General features: G+C 41.2%; 1 protein-coding gene across 4 annotated transcripts in view; it reads right to left on the bottom strand.

Moving 5' to 3' along the window:
* The window catches only part of ELMOD1 (ELMO domain containing 1), a 64,446-nt gene that overhangs the window by 13,511 nt on the left and 34,228 nt on the right, over nucleotides 1-16,707 (bottom strand). For 2 of the 4 annotated variants that reach the window (XM_042460144.1, XM_042460145.1), the window contains exons 3-9: nucleotides 14,370-14,515; nucleotides 12,488-12,516; nucleotides 11,529-11,626; nucleotides 7,574-7,703; nucleotides 1,729-1,862; nucleotides 1,035-1,103; nucleotides 757-780 (exon numbers count right to left, since the gene is read on the bottom strand). In XM_042460144.1, the coding sequence (XP_042316078.1) occupies nucleotides 757-780; nucleotides 1,035-1,103; nucleotides 1,729-1,862; nucleotides 7,574-7,703; nucleotides 11,529-11,626; nucleotides 12,488-12,516; nucleotides 14,370-14,515 (630 nt within the window). Of the gene's footprint in view, nucleotides 1-756; nucleotides 781-1,034; nucleotides 1,104-1,728; nucleotides 1,863-7,573; nucleotides 7,704-11,528; nucleotides 11,627-12,487; nucleotides 12,517-14,369; nucleotides 14,516-15,944; nucleotides 16,276-16,707 lie in introns of those variants that run through there. The other 2 variants (XM_042460146.1, XM_042460147.1) reach the window with 2 other exon arrangements.

Genomic DNA, 16,707 nt, shown 5'->3' with positions numbered 1-16,707 from the left:
CCAGAGCCTGGGCATAAAAGTGATGGGATTATTTTCCAATTGCTTCTCAGAAACTGGAATTCAAAAGCAACCCTCATGACTAATAACTATGAAGTATCTAATCTCCAGTTTTGGGACTACACAATCCCCAAGTCTCAGAATTTATAGCTTCAAACCCAGATGTTGGACAATATGTTGCTGACCAAAACAAGAAACTTTTCCAAGCTCCAAGAGGTTAAAAGTTTTTTTTCTCACTCTTCCATGGACAAACACTTCAAAGCAACTGAAGAGTCCTGTCAGGTCCCTTCGCCCCAATCTCATCTTTGCCTGGTTAAACATAGGCACTACCTTTTCTGTGCATGTATGTGACCTCAAAATAGTTTCCTCACTTATGGGGGCCCTATGAATATTGTAGGGTTTTCTTAGGCAAGGAATACTCAGAGGTGATTTGCCATGGCCTTCCTCTGAAATATACTCTGAAGCAGCTAATAATCTCTTGTGGTCTCCCATCCAGGAACTAACCAGGCATCGCCTTGCTTAGCTTCCAAAATCAAATGTGATCTGGTGCCTCAGGATAGTTACACAAGTGCTTGTTGTTAACAGTAACTATTTTCATTATCCTCTTAGGAACCTGGAAGATGCAGCCATTTCTCTCTGCTCACAAGGGAAGACTGCAAACCACCCTCTCCTTGCATTCTTGCAATCCCTAGAACAGAGTTTAAGTCTGCTTCAAAATTTTATTTCCAGGTTTATAAAATGCAAAAGAAACAAAAATACCTTAGCTCCTCTTTAGTGACCTCCCTTCATTGTGAAAGATGGAAAAAGAAAGAAAGAAAACAAAAAATAAGCAGCTAAAACAACAGCATAAACATGAATTAAAGATAATGCATTTACTACTAAAAATAAATGCATGGAATATGTGGAGTTATGGTATTTTATCTCTGCAGTCAGGTAAGGTGAAACATCTCATACATTACGAGTAAAAGGAATGCAAAATGGCTACTAATATGTTTTATTTATTAAAGCCTGCTGCTATTTTCAGCTTCAAACGTTACCTGTATTTTGGTTGAAGGGAGTCAGAGAGGATCTGCTGAGCTGCAGCAGCATCACACTCAGCAAAGTATCTGGGAAGAAAAACACATTTCAGGCTTTAGTGACATTGCTCAAAAGAGGGACATAGTCTCCATCAAATGGAAGTGGATGCAGGGCGACTCAGTTTATACAAGTAATAGCAAAATGCTATAAACATTCAGTCAGAAGTAGGTCATTTAATGTTCAATGGGATTTACTTTTGTGCAGTTAAGTATAGGGCTGCAGCTTATCCTTTATGGTGGTGATATTATGCCCCTTCCCATTTAATTGTTAAATCCCTTACTAAAATAGTCTAAAGAAATACATGAATAGATTCTGAAAACACATAAAACGTCTGGCAATTGATGGATTGTTTAGAATATATGGAATCGCTCATCAGTGGCCAAGTTAATAGGTTACACAAGAAATTAAAAGACTTTTTAAAAAATATGATGTGTTTATACAAAATGTTGTTTGAGTTGGTTGTGAAGAATTTGAAATAAACTTATCATAAAGGAAGATATGATGGCACCATTACTTGCCATCAAGAAGGATGCAAAATTTCAATGAACAGAAGTGGGAGCCTTCTAGTATTTCAAAAAGACAGCAATTGATACAAGCCAGAAAGTCAAAACATAACTTGTACCTTTATGTGGAAAAACACCAAAATATACTTACAACAAGTTATATAACCCCAGGAGGCCCATTCCTCTGAAGTCTGTTTTAGGATCATCACCTTGGAAACCAATTTCACACCACTGCTTGGAAATCCGAGCTTCCAATGGGGATTCAGGTTTCAAGCATTTCCATAGCTACAGAAGAGAGAGAGAGAGAGAAAAAGAAACCCGCACAGGTATATTTCAACTCAGGATTTCTGTGGATTGACATTTGTGAAATTAGTTTTATATGGGTTGTACCTTCATTGTTATACATCGTATTTGGAAGAGCCTGGGGGAAATTGCAGAGTAAAGACTAGTCAGAAAGAGCTCCTTAATACGTAAAAATACATTTTAGAAATGCCAGCTAGTGAGAAATCCTGTCTTAGCGGATACAGAAATGGTGTGATAACCCTGCCAATGACTCATGGTTTATATTTTTGGCATAAGGATGTAAAAAAGAATTGCATCTGCATTCTCATTTCAACCTTTATTGTGTAAAATTGCAAAACTCTTTTTTTCTTTTTCCCCACATTGAAATCCATATGTATTTCCCCTAATGCACATTGTTCCCATTTGTTACAGCGTCTTGCATATCTTTTTCAGCTGTGCACCTCTGTATTTTTAATACAAAAATACATCTGTCTGCCATTTGTATTTTTAAAATGTGTGAATTTCTAAGGCAAGGTGCAAGGTTGAAATTCTCTGTCATCCTTGGTTTGGCACAGACCCTTTTTGTTGTTCTGTGCCTTCAAGTTGTTTCTGACTTATCGGGACCCTAAGGCAAACATATCATGGGGTTTTCTTGACATGATTTGTTCCAAAGGGGGTTGCCTTTGCCTTCCTCTGAGGCTGAGAGTATGTGACTTGCTCATGGTCACCCAGTGGGTTTCCATGGTTCCAAATTACAAATTATTTGGTTTCAAATTACAGTGTGGATTCAAAGCACATAGCGATTAGTCTTCATGGTTCATGAACACTTGCACCAATTTCACAAGAGGACAACAAAGAGGAGAAAAATAAAGTAAAACTACCGAAATAAAGATCCTAGGGAGGATGGATTTCGTCACAACTGTTCAGACCTTAATTACCCCAAGATTCAGCTCCTATTAATGCTCTTTATGGGGAGCTGCCCTTGAAAGCGGTTCATAAGCAATAGCTAGTGCAAAATAGGAATGCTCTGTCTAGAACAATGGTATTCAAATGCCCGCTTTACATCTACATCCCCCCACTCAAATAGTACATGAATAAAAATATTTTGTTTATTTAATGTGCATATTTTCATTCACACATAAAATTCATATTTTCACATTTTGTAAGGAAATAACATCGTTCAAATTATAACAGTTTTATTTAAGTAAATTCAATATCTAACTCAACGCATAAAGTAATTTGGGAAGAGCAGGAGTAGGGATGAGAGCCTTCATTCTTGCACCTTCTTGAGCAACTCTTGTGCCATCCCCACCATCTGAGAACCACTGCTCTAGAGAGTATATACCACTGATCTTATATCAACTCTTCTGGCTTCCAATTTGCTTCTGAGCTCAATTCAAGGTGGTGGCTTTGACATATGTGTGGGTGTATGTGCCTTCAAGTCACCTGTCAACTTATTGGCAATCCCATGAATTTCACAGGGTTTTCTTAGGCAAGGAATACTCAAACGTGGTTTTGCGATTCCTTCATCTGAAATGTAGCCTACAGTACCTGTTATTCATTGTCAGTCTCACATCCAAGTAGTCACTAGAGCTGGTTCTGTGCAGCTTCTAAATCAGATAAGATCTGGTACTTTTAGGGGATTTAGGACAAGCTTTTCTTAAGGTATGCAGAGGCTCAAGTGGTTAAGACACTGACTCTGTTGATTGAAAGATCGGCAGGTTTGCAGTTCGAGGCCCTGGTGATGGGGTGAGCTCCCATTAGTAGTTCCAGCTTCTGCCAACCTAGCAGTTCAAAAGCATGCTAATACAAGTAGATAGACAGGTACCACTTCTCAGTGGGAAGGCACTGGCTCTTTGGCTTAGAAATGAGAGAGAGATGAGTACCGCCCCCTACAGTTGGTTATGACTGATAGTCATGTCAAGGGACTAACCTTTACATTTTTCCCCCTACCTCTGAGTGTTATATTGCCTTCTTCTCAATTCCTCCCAAATTTTGGGGTTTTCGGGGGGAAAAAGTCTCCCCCACATAGTTAAAAATGTCTGGATATATTAAACTTCTACTTGTAATAAATTAACTACTTTTATTTATTTGTAATAAAATTAACTCTTTTATATTTGTGTTTTTATGTACAGCGCTGGGCAAATCTACAGTGCTAAGAATAAATAAATAATAATAAAATAACAACTAGCTCAGTATCATCCAAAATGTTGCCTATGCATGCATTTGAAAATGCCTTGAGTCCCTGTAGTGGAAAAAGGCAGGATAAAGTGAATAAAATAATAATAGTAATAATAACAACAACAGACTGACCGAGCATCTACTTTAAAATCTACTTTAAAAAGCATGAACTTTATCGCATGGGGCTTAAACCGTTCCCCAGCACGTTCTAGGGGCGCGCGGGGGTGCACACGGAATGCGATGGCATGGGATGGGGCCACAAATGTGACTTTACCGTACGGGGGAACGCCGCCACGTGTTCCCATCGCGTTCCAATTCGGTTCCAGAGGGCGCCATTTCTGGTACCTTTGAAACAGTTCCCAGAAATGGCGCCCTTGGAACCAAATGGAAACGCGATGGGAATGCGCAGCGGCGGCGGTGGTCCCCCGTGTGGTAAAGTCGCGTTCTGGGCCCCATCCCTGGCCCATGCGTTCTGTGCACGCCCCCGCGCCCCCCCGTTAGAACGTGCTGGGGAACGGTTTAAGCCCCATGCGATAAAGTTCATGCTTTTGGTACAGCATAAGCTTACTGAGGAAAAATCAAGTGCACAAGTGTGACCATCTCTTCCTTTCACCTTAGCTAAGAGAACGTATAAGCAGGTTAGCAACAGAAATTCACTTCCTCAGTTGTTCTCGGTGCTGTATTTGCTGGCCCCCAAACTGCAAGCAAATGCAAAAAGTATCCAACAAGATTACTAATTAAAATTAATGCCACTGGACAGCTAACATTGGTCATGATGCAACAAGGGTCTAAAATCCATCTGCCTAGTGGCAGAAGCCCAACTTCTCTCTACAAAGCTACTTTATTATTCAGAAAATGGCAGAGGTTTGGGTTTGCCGTTCTTCATCTCCCATCACCACTGTATCATTCAGTTCAGACCCTTCCCCCCATGAGTTATTCATATATTGTCCGCCTTTTCCTTGCAGAATCAAAGCCGATTACAAAGCAAGGTATCAAAAATACAAAATACCCCCCATCAAATACCATCACAGCATATTATAACATAAAGAATTATACTAATAAATCTATAAAAATAAAGAATACAGAGTACAAAATCCAAAATACATGTATAATACATAGCATATAATGGGGCATAACATAACATAATATTTAAAGGGCAATCCCCAGCATCCCCTGCTAGCTAAAATAGACAGTTTCATGGATCCTTCATTTGTGCAACCTACTCTGCCAGAACTGCAACGTAAAGCCCTTAGAACAAATAAAGCACTTAAACTCCTTTAAAATATATATCTTGGGGAATGAACTCTTTTGAAAGAAAACAATTTTCTGCTACTTTTGTCCACTTGGCATGTTTCCTCCCACTCATGCTAAACCATATCTCACATAAGAGGAGGGGGAAAATCAGAATTTTGTTGAGCCCGAATTGTCATCAAACATCAGAAAATCTGATCACAGATCCCCCATTTGAAGTATTTTAGCTCCATGAGTTAGCTGCTCACACAAGTTAATTGGAGTCCACAGAGTACAAGAAGCCCTTTCATGGTATTGAACTGTTGACAGTGGAAGAGACTGCTTTAATTGCTATGGTTCAATGCTATGGATTCTACGATTGTAGTTTTGTGAGATATTTAGCCTTCTCTGTCAGGAGCTCTGTGCCACAACAAACTACAAATGCCAGGAATCCATAGCATGGATCCATGGCAGTCAAAGCCATGTTAAACTGCATTAATTCTGCAGTGAGATGCATCCTGAGTCAGGAGTCACGGGCTTTCCCTTTGAGGATAAATTTAAATGGAGGCTGCATAGGTGACTGCCAGGTACATGGCAGCTATACCCAGGAAGGGTCATCCCTCAATACCTCAACACCACCACCCAATTGCTTGGCTAAGTTCCATATGAAGCTTGAGAATTCACATCAATAGAATAATAATAATAATAATAATAATAAAATAAATAATAATAAATTATTTGTATACCGCCCTCTGGCAAACCAATCCGGGCGGTTAACAACAGTAAAATATAAAATATGACAATTAAAAACACTTTATCCCTCCCCCCCTTAGCAGTATTAACATATAACATATTAAAACACATATATGCTAAAAAACACAATTAAAAACTTAAACCCTGATTCCTCTGTTGATCCTCGACCATCAACTAAGATGGGGCCACGGGAGGAATGAGGGAATCAGGAACCTGGGCCGGATGGTTAATCTGGAAAGGCCTGCCGGAGAGAGCCGTCTTGACCGCTTTTTATAGCTGTCTAATGATGTTATCTGACAGATCTCATCCGGCGGTCATTCCAGAGTTTGGGGGCGACAGCAGAGAACGCCCTCTGGGAGGTGCCCAAGCCTAGATTTTAAGCTGTAGTAGTTCCTCCTAGGGACCGGAGGACGCGGGGAGGATTGTACGGGAGGAGGCGGTCCCTAAGATGCTTGGACCCAACCATTTAGGGCTTTAAAGGTGATACCAACACCTTGTACTGGGCACGAAGCTGATAGGCAGCCAGTGAGGGACCTCAAACTGGAGTAATGTGGCCTCCTAGATGTTCCTGAGACAAGCCTGCTGCCATATTTTGAACCGCTGTAATTTCCGAGTCCAAGCACAGGGTAGCCCCATGTAGAGTGCATTACAGAAGTCAAGGCGAGGTTACCAGCGCGTGCACAACCGTCTCAAGATCCCTTACTTCCAGAAAAGGGCGCAACTGGCGTATCAGCCGAAGCTGATAACAGGCACTCCTGACCGTCGCATTTACCTGATTGTCATCAGGAGCGACGAGTCAAGGGCACCCCCTAGGATGAGAGTCGCTGGAGGAGAGTGTGACCCCATCCAGGACTGGAGGTTGAAACCCAATTCTTGGTTTCGGGGCCGCTACCATGAGCACCTCCGTCTTGTCTGGATTCAGTTTCAATCTGTTTTTCCTCATCCAGCCCATTACCGCCTGAAGACATTCATTGAGAGAAGAGATGCCATCGGAATTCGAGGCCGACGAACGAGATACGGAGAAACAGATTTGGGTGTCATCAGCGTACTGATAACACCCAGCACCATCTCATCCAGCTTCATATAGATGTTAAACATCGGGGACAAAAGCCCCCTGAGGAACCCCACAAGTGAGGTGCCTCTTGCTGGAGCTACAGCCCCGAGTAGCACCCTCTGAGACCTGCCCGAGAGGAAGGACCGGAACCACTGCAAAGCAGTGCCCCCGATACTAACCCCCTCAGGCGGTCCAAGAGGATGCCGTGATCTAAGTATCAAAAGCCGCTGAGAGGTCTAAGAGCACCAGGTCACACTCCCCCTGTCAATGCTCAGACGCAGATCGTCGGTCAAAGCAACCATGGCAGTCTCAACCCCAAAGCCTGTCCTAAAGCCAGTTTGAAATGGGTCTAGATAATCAGTTTCATCCAAGACAGCTTGGAGCTGAAGGGCAACTGCCCTCTCGATCACCTTGCTCAAAAATGGCAGCAATGACACCGGCCTATAATTCCTCATATCCATTAACATTAACGGCTTTCAGTCATGAAACTGCCTACCTTCAGCAGCATTTCTTCATGCTGGGGATCCTCTGAATCATAGGGCTCTCTGCGCAGCTTTTCAACTTGTGCAATCAAATTCCTGTACCCCACAATCTGTAGGAGGCAGGCCTGCAGAGATACACCCAGCCTGGAGTGCAAAAACAAGCAAGCAAACAATAAAAGTGACTTAACACACAGCACATTCAGCAATTTAAGCTTTGCATTTGACTGATATTAATTTGGGATGGAGTTATAATCATGGAATACAGTACATATTTTACAACGTGCAAAGCATGATTTTGCTTGCATTAGTAATGGTGAGGGTAAGACAAGCCAAACTTCCCAATGAATGTGACAGAGATATGGGGGGTTGGGGTTGGAGAGGGTATGCTTCTATCTCGCCAAAGCTGTGTCATTTTTTTTTTTGAAAAATCACTTTTGAGAATTATATCCTTTGTTGCTTTTTCCCCTGAGAAGAACTGTTATTCTACTCTGCCTAAATGGTAGGTGGAAAACCCTGGACAGACCTGTTGTGTCTTTCTGGAAAAGAGCAGTGTTCATCTCTAATTGTACATTATTTTGGTAAAGGGACTCATGATAGAGCTTCACTTCTGAAATGGGCTGAGAAAGTTGCACCAGATGCTTAGCAAGACTCACTTCTTTATATTAAGATGAGAAATGCATTCTGGACAAACTCAAAAACACTTATCACATATTCAAGGTCCTCATTTTCTGTACTTTAAAATTATATGTGAGAAGTATGAATGGCTATGCTCCCTGACAAACTAAATTGGGGTGGGGTTGAGAGCAAGCGTATCTTAAAGAAAAGATATGTGTTAAGACACTAAAGTCCATCAAAAAAGTGGAATGAGAATAGAATGCACAACCCAAGTGACCCTTGGGTTTATGGCTTTTAGAGCTTGCATCTTTTCCCCCAAAGGTATTATTTTCCATTGACATATTCAAAGGAGCAACATTTCATTTAACATTTCAATGCTGTCCTTTCTAGGGTTATTTCAGACATCAAGCAGACCAACTTTCACACTACAGTTGGCCCTCCTTATACATGGATTTTTTTATACACGGATTCAAGCATCCAAGGTTTGAAAATATTAAAAAAAAAGTATAAATTTCAAATATCAAACCTTAATTTTCCATTTTTTATAAGGGACACAATTTTGCTATGTCATTATATTTAATGGGACTTGAGCATCCATGGATTTTGTTATCCACGATCTTGGAACCAAACCTAGCGTATAACAAGGGTCCACTGTATACAGTCTGGACTCAGTATCCACAGACTTTCCCCCATGGATTCAACTATCTATGGCTTGACAATATTAAAACAAATCCAATAATGATTTTGCCATTTGATATACCCTAAGTGACAACATTTCACTATGCCTCTGTATTTAATGGGGCTTGACCACCCATGGATTTTGATATCTATGGAACCAAACCCTAGCAGATACCAAGGCCCCATTGTACAATTACTGCCATGGTGACATCCTATGGAATTCTGGGGTTTGTAGTCTGGCAAAGCACTAGAACCTCTCTGGCTGAGAATCCAAAATACTTCTCACTCCCATGCCCCAAACTGCCAATACAGTTGGCCATTCTTATACACTGATTTTTTATACACGAATTCAAGCATCCACGGTTTGAAAATGTTCAAAAAAAGTATAAATTTTTTAAAAAAAACCAACCTTGATTTTCCAATTTTTGTAAGGGACAACATTTTGATATGTCATTATATTTAATGAGACTTGAGCATCCATGGATTTTGTTATCCACGGGGGATCTTGGAACCAAACCCCAGCATATAACAAGGGTACATTGTAATAGGATTTCACAGAGTGCCTCCATGGCAATTAAAGTGAGATCAAAATGCTTTAATTATGTAGTGTGAAAGGACTTCAAAAGATGAAAATGATTCTGCCTTCTCTGTGGAGGGAAATCATTATAAAATATCTCCCTTTAATCAGTCACATCTGAGGGCACTAATTGCAACCAAAATTAGCAAGTAATAGCAGTGTTACTATAACAGACAAAACAGGTATCAGGACTTATTTGCCCAGGTCTGAGTCTGTTAGCCCTTGCCTGTCATGTACCAATTTTAACAGACAGGCCTTACACTTGGTTGTTCTCTTGGGGAATTCATAGCTTGTTAGAGCTCCATCTCTCTCCCCCAAGGAATTATTTTTCATTGTCATACCTGAGAGAGTGATATTTCATCCAATATTTCAGTGCTGTCTTTTCTGTGATAGACAAAATAATATTTCTAGGGCTATTTCATACATCAAATAGACCAATCCAGGATTTGGTGTACAACTCATCAGGGAAAAATAACTGAACATGGCTTTTTCATGCATGTTGCTATACAATGCAAAAATGTGCTGATTCTGTTCACAAACTCCATGCAGTTCTGTGACATTCACCTAAAACTATGTACAGCTGTGTACAGCCATCCTCAGACTGTGGGCAGGAAAGGAGTACTTCCAGCCACAATCTCTCATATGGTCTGAGGATGCCCTGGATCCAGCCTCTGGGGGTGAAGGACAACTGGACATCCCCCCCTTGAGCCCTGCTGCTGCTCCAAATGAAAAAGTAAGTACTCTATTACTGTCATTTCCTGAACTGAGATAATACAGGGATTCCAGACCACCTTATCCCCGCCATTGCAAAGTAGCCTCACAGAAAGGGAAGGGAGGCTACTGCCAATCAACAAAGGAACAACTTTGTTGGAGCAGCACAATGTGCAATCACATACAAGTAAATAATAACAAAAACAAACATAGACTGAAAACCCCACAAAAAAAAACTATGGATGCCGGCCATGAAAGCCTTCAACTCTACAAGCAAGTAAAAGCACACAAGTAAATAATCATTCAGCACAAAACTTTCCCCAGATTACACTGAGAAGCTATGGGGAAAAGAGATCCCAACTGTTACCTCAAGGTCAGGGCCCTGATCACCCCTCAGATTTGATATCAACCTAATGTTAAAAGGAATGGTGGGGTGGGTAACCTAGAAAAGGTAATTCCAATGTGGAAATCCGGTTGGCTACAACAAGGGAGGAAGCAAAGGCACCCATCACAATGAGATCACCCAAAGACATCAGCATAATCCCTTTGTCTATGGAGGGCGATGATGGGATTCTGGTGAAGAAGATGGCTGTTCATACACAGACAATGGACAACAGAAGTTTCCCATTGTTTGAGGTATTCATGCAAATTGTCCAAACTTTTTCTCAAACTCCTGACCATTCTTCTCTCTTGGAAAACTATTTAGCAGTAAATTAATCCCTTCATTCTAAGAATAGTGCCCGAGGATATGATTTTGAGTATATATACCACCACCAAATAGCAATTTGGTATGTTTGGGACTGGGCAGATACTCTGTTCTTTCTACTAGACTCCTCAATAAGCTAGCCACCCCACTTGCTGAGCCAGCTATTGAGCTGTCACTGTTCTGTATGCCCATCAACTGGAACCACACAAAAGGATCGGTACCATATTACCACTAGCAAAGCCTCCGCTTTTCCATTCTCCTACCTTTGCTTTGTTAGTTCTGTTTGCATGAGGGAGTGTGTGCTTGTGTGGGTGTTCCATATTTTCTCAAAAAAACCAAAACAAAAACCCTACAAAATCCATTTGGAATTGCCTCTGGAGTTCTGTATGATTTCGAGCCAGTATAAAGAGGGTTAAGACCCCAAGGCTGAAGGTTGCCCCAGCCAAGGTATTTTATTTGAACTATTAGAATTCCCCTAAAACATATTAATTTGTTGGTGCCCTCCTAGGATCCCCAGCTTTTTGGATAACACAAAGCAATGTAAAGCAAATTAGCTTACACTTTGTAAACCATTTAATACATCGGTAAGCGGTATAGAAATGTCCTTGCTATTGCTATTAAGAATGCAAATTAACTTATTCTTCACAACCCCAATTCCATATATACAAACTCACGAACTTACTGTGGGTTTACATCCGGGTTAATTTTTTTCAGTTCCATAACGGTGTCTATAGTTTTCTCAATTGCATCTGGATGAACACTTACTGCATTTTGAAGCAGCTGAGAAAACAAACAAACAAATAAACAAACAAACCATCACACAATTTAACTCAATCAGGTAGTCCCATAGAAAATGAAAGAATAACCACAGGCGACTTTTATTAAAGTTGCTAGAGTGATGACATCATAGAGTTGGGTCTTATTCATCTGTGTCTCACAGAGAAACATGGTCAGCCCTATCAATATGCTAACAATGATCCTCTCCGGGTAGACAATGGCTCAATAAGGCCTGTCACAGTCTCCATCTGCTAAATGAGATTAGTGGTGACCTACTTCACAGGGGTGTCAGGGGGAGGAAAAGGATGTTAAAAAAGACCATAAAAGTGCCTGGCTTGTGAAGAAACTGCTGTATGAAAGCTTAACAATGCCTGCTTGATCTCTTGGTAGTCTTAGAATTGCAGGGATTATTCTTTGTGATCTTACTGGCATACACTACGTCTCATAAAGCCTATTTATTATTCTATTAAAAAAGTTTTATAGAACTTTTCAGTATACAAAGTATTCTTCAAATTGCCATCTCATTGGTACTCAGGAGCAACCAATGTCGAAGATTAGGTGGAAAGACTAACTTCCCAAAGTGACCCCCTTTGGACTTCAACGCAGGCTTCTAACAGTTATTGAGTAGGTTTCATGAGGTTACTGAGACATGAGGATTGCATCACTCTGGCCTTCCCTTATATTTTGTTTCAACAGTTAGTGAATGTACCATACATTGCTAAAAGCTACATATAGGCATGTAGGCTATTGAGGTTTTCTATTATTATTTTACAAGGCTGCATAAGCTGCTAAAATACTTAGGAAGAAGAACATGGAAAAACACCACATGGAAATTTAGGTTGTAGACTACAGGCATTTGCTCACCTTATTTTTCGAATTCCTCAATGATGTTTCTGTGGAAAAAATGTTTTTGAGGTTTTAGTTAACATTAGATTTTGCCAATTTCAACAAAATAGCATGTAAAATAAACCTAACTCCAGACTTTATAAATGAATAATCAATGATAAAAAAAATGAAAGAAGGAGGGTTATAAATAAATGTGTGTGACCAAATCCCCAGAAATCAGCAATGGGTCCTCGTGTCAGTGTAATTAAAAGTCATGTCAAAATATGGCAGCCAGGCTTGTCTCAGGAACATCTAGGAGGGACCACATTACTCCGGTTTTGAGGTCCCTCCACTGGCTGCCTATCAGCTTCCGGGCCCAGTACAAGGTGTTGGTTATCACCTTTAAAGCCCTAAATGGCTTGGGTCCAAGCTATCTTAGGGACCGCCTCCTCCCGTACAATCCTCCCCGCGCTCTCCGGTCCTCTGGGAGGAACTTACTACAGCGTTTAAAATCTAGGCTTGTGGCGACCTCCCAGAGGGCGTTCTCTGCTGTCGCCCCCAAACTCTGGAACGACCTGCCGGATGAGATCCGTCAGATAACATCATTAGACAGCTTTAAAAAAGCGGTCAAGACGGATCTCTTCCGGCAGGCCTTTCCAGATTAACCATCCCGGCCCAGGTTCCTGATTCCCTCATTCCTCCCGTGGCCCCATCTTAGTGATGGTCGAGGATCAACAGAGGGATATCAGGGTTTTATTTTTTAATTGTTGTTTTTATGCATTGACATTGTGTTTTAATATGTTATACTGTTTAATACTGTCTTAAGGGGGGGAGGGATAAAGTGTTTTTAATTGTTATATTTTATATTTTACTGTTGTTAACCGCCCGGATTGGTTTGCCAGAGGGCGGTATACAAATAAATATTATTATTATTATTATTATTATTATTATTATTATTATTATTATTATTATTATTATTGTTATTATTATGTGCATTCATGTGCATTCAGAGATATGTAATTTTTATTATAAAGAGACAGTGTGCTCAAGAAAACAGTTCGAAACAAGTGTATTGTTTTTAACATGTTGTAAACTGCCTTGAGTCCTGTTATTAGGAAAAAGGAGGGATATAAGCAAACAAAATAAATAAATAATACACCTTAAAACAAATAATATACACTCCCCATAGCATCTTATGCTGCTGTGTCATTACGGTGTGGAGGAGAGACTGCACTCTTGAAAACTATGCCTGTGGAGCATAAGCAAATAATTTCTACCAACCTTGTAAAGCTTTGAGTGTGGCCCTAGTGGTGGACTGCACCACCAACCTGAGGACCAACCACACTTGTCAACAGAAGGATGGTCATCACATGATGAATGAACATCATGAAGGGATGGTGGAAGAGTGGTGATTTAAAGTAAGGGAAACACTTAACTATAGCATATTGAATAAATCTCAGACCTTGTTTGTTAGCAGTGAAGAAACACCCATCTTCCCTAGCCAAAGTGAGGGATTATGAAGTCCAACAATACTGGAAGGGTCACAGGTGCCCATCCCTCATGCATGGAGAGACATAGAAAAAGGGCTGCCGGGAGGGAAAGGGAAAATTTCAGCCGGTGTTGCTCGTCACACAACCAGCTATCGAGCAACATCTGCCAAAATTCCTCACCATTAATGAAACAGGGAACCTCTCTTGTTTTCACCCTGGAGAAGGCAACTTAAGCAAATTCAATTTACTCCTGCTGGCAGCCTGTTTGGGACTGTGGCCCACTTCGGGAGTGGGCCATTTGGTTGCTGCAGTCCTGGAGCGATCACGGCCAGAGATCAATTCTTCTGGGCCATCTACTTCAGCTCTAAGACACAAATCACAATTAAAACAATAGAATTAGGTGTTTGTTGGTCACCTGCACAACCACTTACCAATTTTCATAGTTCTGCCAGCTCCAGGCTTTGTGCTGTAGCAGATCCTTTGCAACTCACATCGTCCAGTCAGTTTCCTCACCACGAACTTCAGGCAGCGCCACAAGCACTTGCAATAGAAGTACAGGCACACCTGGACAAGCATTCTGCCAAGAGAATCCTTAAAGTGAGAACTTGAGGCATGTTCCTCAGAAAAGTAAGAAAGGTCCCCAACTAGTATATTAAGAAAGACATTTCTTATTTTTTCTACATACAGTAGAGGACTGATACTTTCAACATACTGTTCAACTGGGGCTTAGTGCCAAGAGAAGTAAGCTATATATGATTTTTTAAAAGATTCTTTATGGTAAGCAAAAATCTGTAAACCAATCTCATTAAAGAATCTTACCCTGAAGTTTTGCATTTAAGGAGCATACTCTTAATAGGTGATATGATAGCCCTGTTTAAATATTTCAAGGGGTGTCATATTAGAGAGTGGGCAAGTTTGTTTTCTGCTGCTCTAGTGAATAGGAGCTGGAGCAATGGATGCAAACTACAGGAAAAGAGGTTCCACCTAAATTTCCTGAAAATAAGGCCTGTTTGACAGTGGAACACATTCTCTTCTTTGGAAGGTTTTAAGCAGAGGCTAGATGGCCAACTGTTGGGGGTGATTTGATTATGTATTCCTGCATGGCAGAGGATTGGACTTCATGGCCCTTGAGGTCTCTTCCAACTGTATGATTCTGACTATCCACCCATCAATATGCATTCATGCCCATTTTATATGAGGAAAGGGTTAATTCTGGTAGTGCTGCAAATACAAAATAATACTGTGGAATAATACACTCAATGAACAAAAATACTCTTTCTGCGGCAGAGATAGATGTCTGTAGCCCAAATTCTCTAAAGATTCCATCACTGAGCTCTCCAGGGCTCAATCTGGAACCTTAAGGTCTACAGAGACACACTTAGGGCCCCTCTTCGGAGTTTTGATGTCAGGTCCACTCCTGAAGCACAGAGTGTGGATTATCAGACCTTGTAAACTAGGCAGCTGATATGGAACCTCTACATTGGCTAGGCTTGGTGCAAACTGCTTGGCACACAGCCTTGCCTAGACTACTCCCTAGAGCTTATTACTGCTCATGATACATAAGGCACTAGTTCTATCCCAAGGTAGTTTCAGCTCTAGCTTCCAGCTTCAGGAACTGTCAAGGGCCTTGTTTACACTTCCTAAGTCTTGATTTGGGATAGGTTGCCTAAAGCTGCCAGCCTGACACTGGCTGCATCCACACTGCAGGACTAATTCATGTCGGTGCCACTTTTAACTGCCCAAGTTCAATGCTATGGAGCTCTGGAATTTGTAGTTTGTTGTGGCACCAGAACTCTCTGATAGAGAAGGCTAAGTAACCGCCAAAACTTCAAATCCCAGAATTTGATAGCGTTGAGCCAGGGCTGTTAAAGAGGTGTCAATCTGGATTATTTCTGCAGTGCGGATGCAGCCCCCAAGGATTATTTGCTCTGTGCTTGTAATGCCAGATTTCTCTCTAACAAACAGAAACAGAAGGGAGAAAAGAGAGGATGAAGGGGAATTCCTACCTAATAAGCCTGTGTGAAACAGGTGAAGGCCAGGATAGCTGAGCTCATATGGATTGCCTTCATTAGTGTTTCTAGGAATCAGATGAAGCTCTTGATAAAAGTCTGCAGGCTTTGGAATCAACTTTGGACAGGGGGCTCTTAGGCTGACAGAGGAAAATGCTGTCTTTCAAGAAAGGTCTTCTGAGGACCACATTCACACTGCACATTTGATGTACTTCTGTTCAGTTGCACCAAAATGAGTCACACACCATGCAGAAAACCAGCATACTACACACAACCTGTCCCAGGTTAATAGGATTCCTGATAACTGAGCCAATACCATTCCCAACCCTGACTGCAGTGTATGAAGACAAGGCCAAAGATACTGGCACAATGCAGATTGAACAGATCAGATGTGCACTAGAAATAAAAAGATATAAAAACAGGCCAACTAAGTGACAGTAAACAGCATAAGGGTGGGCAACTTGTCATCCTGCTGGACTGCAACTCCTATCATCCTTCTCAACTTGCTATGCTGGTTACAGCTGATGGGATTTACTCTCCAACAACAAGCAGTGGGTCACTAACTGCCCTTTCCTGAAATAAAGTAGTATTTTGTTAGGTACACTGAAATAAAGTATTATTTAGTTAAGTACACCCTAAAACCAAACAGATCTGGAAGTATGAAGAAATGTTATCTGTTTCAAATTACAGTGGACAATGTTACTGACTCTCTAACTCAGGGGTCGGCAACCTCCGGCCCGTGGGCCGGATGCGGCCCGCG

Source organism: Sceloporus undulatus, chromosome 3 (genome assembly GCF_019175285.1).
Source record: "Sceloporus undulatus isolate JIND9_A2432 ecotype Alabama chromosome 3, SceUnd_v1.1, whole genome shotgun sequence".
NCBI classification, from domain to species: Eukaryota; Metazoa; Chordata; class Lepidosauria; order Squamata; family Phrynosomatidae; genus Sceloporus; species Sceloporus undulatus.
This window is presented reverse-complemented; position numbering and strand designations above follow the sequence as displayed.